Below are 7,656 nucleotides of genomic sequence, written 5' to 3'. Positions count from 1 at the left end.
TTTGCTTTTTATTTTACATTTGTTTATATTAAAGGAGATGGCAGAACTTCTTTCAAAATACTTAAAATTCTGTAGAAGTTACTAAAGCATTCTAAGGGCCAATGCAATTACATCCACTACTGTATCCTTGTGAATTGCATACCAGGCAAAGTTACAGTTTTGCTTTACTTTGAATGACATTGCTGGTTTACTCTATTGATTGGTACTGGGTTGAGGCTGATAACGTTAATTCTGGGAGAAAACAAAGGGCTTCATCCTTTCCATTTTGATTTGGATTGGCAATAAGGTCCAGGCTTTTGTCCACTCATTCATGCAATGGCACTTATGCAAAACAAAAATAGCAATTTGAATGAAAATTGAAAACTGTAGAAAAATGGTCAAGATAGCCTTTTTTTAAAAAAAGAAAGCTCAGAAACTTTTTTCAAGAATGCTGTTTTTTTAATATATCCATATGGGTTCTATTCACCAAAGGATTTGCCTCATTGTTCTCTTCATTAACGTTGACCTGGTGGTAATGGGTTCCCTTCTATTTATTTAAAAGGTCGAAAGGCCTTCTTCTATTGAATACATTAAAGAACTCTGAAAGCAATTTAAACCAGATTGGGTTTTTTTTTAAATAACATTTTAAATCTATGTTTTTTTTAAACGATGCTATGTGAATAGACGGATTTATCAATCTTAAGCATGATGGGGGCGCATGTTTAAATTCACATACGTCCGACTAAAATTTAGGACAAGTATAGCCTGAAATATATGTACTTACTTCATCTGAGTGGTTCCTTTTTGATGGTAATGAAAAATTAACCAGGGTTAGTTTTTAAAATGAGATTTTAAAGACCTCGAAAAGGTGGATAATAAACGCTGAAGCTGAAATAAAGGACACTATGGAAATCTTGCTTTCTCGGGTTACTTGATGAATGCACGGTTTCATGTCATTCATTAATCATTCTTTTTTCCCTCGTTTTCAGTACAAATGTTAAACCGTGTCCGATGTATGCAGGATCCTCAGGTTACAGTTCTGAAGAACGATCACATTGTTGAAGTGAATGGGTCCAAACATTTACATTCAGATCAAAAACATTCAATAAAAGACACGATGGACACGGGTAGATTTTTTTTTAATCGTCTGGTGTCATTGCTTTCTGACCTGTGTTCTGGGATATCCCTGCAAGCGGGGCGCACGTGCATATCGTGTTGAAGATCCTACGGATTACGAAGCAATGCTGAATTGGGATGTTTTAAAAGTCACCCTGCTCCTCCTTTCCCGTTGTTCGCGCAAACACGCATCGTCCTGCACATGCATTTACACCCGCACGGCAGGCGCTGGCTCCCCGCCCGTGTCCATCCACAGCGAGTGCGCTGGCGTTCTCATGTTAAGTGCAAACTCATGAAATTGGCGACTCTCAGAACCAATTCTCGTTCACCGCTAAGACATTTCCAGATACCCTCAGGCACAGAGGTGATCGAGATGCCGATCGGTCTGTTCCTAAGAGGGAATAAGGGCCATTGATTTTAAGAACACGCCTCGACCCCTTATGATTCGAGTTGGATCCACGTCTTATTCTCCTGCGAACTAAATTTGAATGTGGGTCCCCGGTGGAATAGAGGTGTATTCTTAAAATGCGCAGAATGAGGTGGATTTCATCTTGTTATTGTCATGCTTGCCAGTGCTATATTCCCAGTTATATTTTATGGGAAAGTATCGACTGATTTCATACATGTTAGGCTAGAGTTATGGATCAAATGATCTGACTACTGCAGGATATGCTGATATTTTACTAGTCACCGGGGACCAGAATGTCGAGCGTGGCAATATGTTCAAACAAACCTATTTCATTTAAATTATTCGGCGCTGTTAATTAGTTGTGTGGCGCAGACCTGCGTATTGAAAACGTCGAAATCGATCCATTGAGTGAAGTTGCCATTTTATTTCTTACGCATTCTGGCCATTTATAAATCTGGACGAAGTCTCGAGGGAGCTGATGGGTCATGAAAGATCATTGCGGTTCTTGGTTAAGAACCATTAGTTCACGGCAGCCTGGAGTTTCGGCATGAAATGACTCATTCTGTTGTCCCCTGTGGGGCCCATTTCTGGTTGTTATGAATTATTTGTAGGTTTTCTCCTGCGATTCAAATCCGCTTCGTGCGCGATGTCTGTGCAGATGGCGTCCTGGCAAGTTGGATCCCATTGATGCCACTGTTTCTGAACGAGCACGCTGCACATTTCACATTGGACGCGATCATGCCCCTTCTTTGGCGACTGCAGGATGAGAACCCGTCGTTCAGATCACAGGCATGCATCTCGCAATGAGATCATTTGCGTTATAAATATCCCCGTGCCAGCAGTGGCTTTTGCATGGAAATGTCTGGCGAACACGCCACAAACGGTCGACTGTGCATGGAGCAGAGGATCGCCAAAATGCGGGCATTGTCCTAATAGCGAGCACTCCGGAGAGATTTGCTGGAAGAATGCGCCTCCACTTCCTCGTCCTTCTCCTTCTGGATCAAGCTGTCCGCTTCGCTTCGGGCTACATCGAGCAGGTAGTGTCCGCAGAATCACCCCAGGGCACTGCAAACGGGAGCTCTTCAGCCATTCAGAACCGTAGATCACTAAGGAACATGTACCAATGGAATAGGTCTGGGCCGCGCACTGGAAGACTCTATTGTAGAGTTGGAATTGGTTTTCATTTACAGATTCAGCCTGATGGCAAAGTCAGTGGCTCGCATGAAGCCAATCTGTTCAGTAAGTGTTTGTTCTAAATAAGTTCACATGGTAACGGACCCCCCCCCCCCCAACACAGTCAATCATAAATAACACAATATGGTCTATGGGTTGCAAGTTTCTATGGGGAAATTTAACAGAAAGTATGTATGCTCGTGGTCGTGTCTTGTAACCACTTCTCGCTGCCAGTCGTCTGTTGTAAGCAACGATCAAAGCATTGGGAGTTTTGGAGGTCATCATAGGATACGCGCAATTAAGCATGGCCAGACTTGTGCAAGGCAATAATCGGTTAAATGTTTTAATTAAATACACATCGACATGATTTTGTCGGTTCTAATATAATGTTATGGAAAAATACGTAATATTTATAGAAATGGAATCCGTGATATCTCGCAGCGCCATATGCGGGTAATTATTATTGTTCATCTCTACTTAACTGGAAATGGCGGATGTTTGCAGAGCTATTTTTGTTATGAAGATCGATTTGGTGATTAGTGATTCCGGGGACAGGTTGTCTGGCCTGTGGTCACGTTAAACTGCCAAGTATGTCTAGAACAGGTGCAGGCTAAAGGGAACGGAGTGCTTCGAGTGATTGAGTCCGATTATGATGTGGTCGGTCTGGTTAGTTAATATCTGGAATTAAGACAGTTCTGAATTTATGATACCCATAAAGCTCAAAAATGGAGACACAAGAGACCGCGTGTTTGAATTTATACCCCCCCCCCCAAAAAAAAACAATCACGTCGGCTGGAACTCAGCAGTATCTGTGGAGGAAAATGGACAGTCGACGTTTCGGGTCGAAACTCTGGAACACAATAGTTTTCATTTTCTAAGCAATTATCTTTAATTTAAAAACAAACTGTGAAGCCTTCTGATCTGCAAGCTCATCGTGTCAATGTCATAAAGAATAACTAACAATGTCATGCAATAATTAAAATATAGCATTCTATATAGTGCAGATCGGTTTTCGTATGTCACAACCTCAAAGAGTTACTGACCTATTAGATACAAGGGAACCCCGCCCCCGCCATTAAATGTAATTGTTGAAAAGAGCTTTAAACAAAGGAAGATTGCTTTCATCCTTCCTCGAAGCAGCCAGGGAGTAAACTATAGAATCCTGACATTAAAATATCTTTCACTCCTAGGTATTTTGGAAATATTCGCCGTATCTCAGGGGATAGTGGGAATTCGTGGGATTTTTAGCAACCGATTTTTAGCGATGAGTAAAAAAGGGAAACTCCACGCAACCGTGAGTATTTACAAGAAGTCGAAAGCGCTTACATTTGTACAAGACCGGGAAGATAGATTTCCCTCCAATGTCTGTGCACCTTACAATGTTGGATGTGAATTGCACAAATCTTTTCCGTGCGTCCAGTCGCTCATTTGTAAATGAATTGTTCAAGTCGAGAGTTAGATTCATGAAAGCGTCGGAAGAGCCGATCGTTTTAACATTCCACGATGAACCTTTTAAACGTCACGCAAAAGAATTAAAGTGAAGAGTTTTTCTGTTGACCACGGCCAAATCGTTCCCCGGTTATTGCTAAATTTCACTGTGTTATACAGTATCTTGTATAAATAAGATCTGATGCTAAAGCAGGCTTCCAGAAACATGGATTTTGCCCGGTGTTGTTGATTGCAAGGAAATCAAGATTCACCCCTTCCTTATTTACAAAGTTTTCTTTCCGATGCTGTGATCAACCGATGTAAAATCTTAAAACCAATTCGTAATTGGCTACGAGAGAGAAGCTGCAAGATTTTCTTATTAGGAAAACATCTGATTGCATAAGGAGCACGACAAGATATGTAGTTTCAAATATAAACAAAACGCCGGGAACCATCTCGCAATGGAATGCGATGTTACCCTGTCACTCACTATTGTCTTTCAAATTACAAATATCTACCAAGTATTTTCAGAAATTCATCCCTCACGTTGCATTTCAGTTGAAAAATGCCAAATGAAATTGCATTCTGCACACGCAGTTCGCTTTCGAATTATCCAAATGCAGATATGTTGTAATCGTAAATAATCTGTTCATATTGTCTCATGTTGAAATTGACAAATTTAGTACGCCGACTAAGCTTCAAACTTTAAGTATACGAGAGATTTGTTTTCATGTGGCACAGCGTCACTTTGCGAAACGCTATCTCGGTAATGATCCAATGTATTTACCAGTTACAACATTGTCAATGCTCCGAAAGAAATTAAGTTGTGTTGGGGATTTTAAGCCTACGAATCGACATTTCACCCAAATTGCCTTCTGTGGGCCAACTAAAATTAATGCAATCAATGATCAATGACACGCGACTGCCTACTGGTCATGCTTGGATGAAGTTTTGTGATTGTTAAATAAGTTTCGGAAGAACCTAGTGAATCTTGCGCCCGTCAGTCAGTTGAGGACTTTGTAGAATTCAATCTGTCCACATTCAGTTGAACTGAGATAAAAGTACAACCAATTCTGCAATTTTGCTCAGCCAATCCCTGCATTGAGATGTAACACTGCTCCGTTTCTTCTTTCCTTTATCTTGCCTAGTCGCCTGACATCAGTCTTTTTTTTACAAAATACAGATGGCAACGTAATTAAATCAGTAAGTGGGTTCCAAGGATATTGTATTCCAGCATTTACGTGTCCTAGCAATTATCAACCGCCGCGCAGAAGAGATTTTCTTTTAATTCCTCTGGAGGATTTGACACATTTTGAAATGCTGAAATATTATTCACTTCACATTAATTGCAATTTTAACCGCCTCCAGCGTGGAAATGGGATATGTCACGGAACGACAATTTCGTATAGAAATTTAAGATAACTTCCCTTTTTAATTTTGACCAACAACGACAAAACCTAAACTGCAAAATGTCGTCAGAATTTCGATTTTTAACGCATTTTTGGAAGTGACTAGAAATTGGCAGGCAATAGTCGTCATTAATATTTGTTGCCTGCCTTCTGGAATTTCATTGCTAATTCAAAAAGTTTCAAAAGAAGACTGGGACGGGTGTTCGAGGAGCTTGTATGGATGTAATTTCTGATATCTATTAAATTGTTCCAAGATTACACAAAAAAAATACCCGCTACTGCCACTGAGGCATTTTCCTCAAGGCATTGCCTGATGCGCTAATGCATGCTTTCCCGCATTGTTACATTTGAACAAAACCATATCTACGTTGAATATTTTTCGAGAAATACATATGCTGAAATTGGGAGTTTGGCCACGGTTTCATTTTAAATCATCCACCCCCCCACCCCACTCTCTGTATGATTTTACTGCAAAGAGCTTCTGGTTTGAAATTCTTCAGTAATCTTATGAGGAAGACATGCCGAAGCAGACGATTGTCCTGGAATCCTTGAGCTTGTTACAATTGCATTCCTGGGTTCTGATGAAAGATCATCGACCTGAAATGTTCACTGTGTTTCTCTCCACAGATGTTTACTTACTTATCGGATATTTCCAGAATTCTTTATATTCATTGTAAACTTAAAAGTTGTTGGTAGGCTAGCTCGCTCTCAAAGATACATTTAAGTAAAAGCCAGTTAAATTATTTTCGGAGAAAGAAGTTAGAGGCTAAAATAGTAAACCGAGGGGAGATTATTGATAGAGAGCGGCATATTAGGGCCCACAGGCTTGTTTCTCTGCTGGTATTTAAAAAAAAACTAGTATCATTGCAATGCTGAGATATCTTAACGAAGGCTCTGTGTTTGTGTTGTTCCTTTTGTAGACGAAGTTTACGGCTGAGTGCAATTTCAAGGAGCGGTATCAGGAGAACAGCTACAACACTTACGCCTCGGCCACTTACAGAAGCGAGAACGGTAGCCGAGAGTGGTACGTGGCTTTAAATAAATGTGGCAAAGTTAAAAAGGGGAATAGCCCTCGGGTGAAACCTCAGCACATTTCGACACATTTTCTTCCAAGATTCAAACAGTCTGAAAAAGAAAAGACTTTCAAAATTACTCGAAAGATTCCAGAGAAGAAAACATCATCGAAACCACCCAAGTCGCCTCCTTCTGTAAGCGCTAGTAGGAAATATGTGAACGTTGTCAAATATAGACCAAAATTTCGTTTTGGATAGCAGTGGGTGGTTTTCGCTCCTTTTATTTGCTTCAGGGTTAGAGACTTTGGTGAATCAACGAGGGTCACTGGACTTCCCCAGTAAGGCATGCCATCCACGAAACCTATAGTCTACGTCAGGTTCTGGCAGTGTGAACTGAAGGTTTTTCATTGTTATGAGAAGATGCGGTATCAACATTGCAGATGCGAGATTCAACTCGGCATACAAAGAAAAATAATTTCTTTCTTTTGGTGGAATCATATGTCCCGGTTTGTGTTCAAGCGTTAACTTGGTGGAGACTTCAATGTGCATTAGTTTTCATTGAAAAATTATATTTTCTTTTGGTGTATTTCTTCGAGGAAAACGTGCTTTAAAAAAATAGCAACTTTGCTTTCTTTGCCACTGGCAGAATAATTGATTACGTTTTGAAATATCAAATCCTTCATTTTTTTTATGCTGTTCAATTTTTTCTCTTAATTATTTGTCTCCACTCTGTAACATGGACATCATTGGTATTGTTTATCTTCATTTGATACTTGTTTGGAAAGCACATGCACCAATGATTATACTCAGGGCGCACGACCCCTGAGCACGCCTTCCCTGGAAGGAACAGGTGGAAGGATGGATGGGAGACCGTCAATCAAGCCATCACTTGGATGTTTCAAATATCCCTCTCATGATCCTCGCATTCCACTTCTTACAGACCCGAAAGGAAGAGACAGCTTGGTTTTACAGAGAAAAATACATAGGCTTCTGGGAGTCAGAGTCTGCCTCTAGATAGATCAAGTGGCAGGCATCAACGATACGGACTATCATCACAGACTGTCGGCAGAAACACTGGCAGAGGGAAAAAAAAATACCCCCACCCCCATCCCCCCTTCGGGACTCGTAT

General features: G+C 40.6%; 1 protein-coding gene across 1 annotated transcript; it reads left to right on the top strand.

Annotated features, from left to right (window-relative positions):
- The first annotated feature begins 2,376 nt into the window (after window positions 1-2,376).
- On the top strand, window positions 2,377-7,069 carry fgf5 (fibroblast growth factor 5). Its single transcript, XM_069922888.1, has 3 exons — window positions 2,377-2,541; window positions 3,868-3,971; window positions 6,435-7,069. Exons 2-3 carry the CDS (start codon window positions 3,942-3,944, stop codon window positions 6,783-6,785), a joined length of 381 nt encoding a protein of 126 aa, XP_069778989.1. The 5' UTR covers window positions 2,377-2,541; window positions 3,868-3,941; the 3' UTR covers window positions 6,786-7,069.
- The last annotated feature ends 587 nt before the right edge of the window (window positions 7,070-7,656 follow it).

This window comes from Narcine bancroftii, chromosome 3 (assembly GCF_036971445.1).
Source record: "Narcine bancroftii isolate sNarBan1 chromosome 3, sNarBan1.hap1, whole genome shotgun sequence".
NCBI classification, from domain to species: domain Eukaryota; kingdom Metazoa; phylum Chordata; class Chondrichthyes; order Torpediniformes; family Narcinidae; genus Narcine; species Narcine bancroftii.
This window is presented reverse-complemented; position numbering and strand designations above follow the sequence as displayed.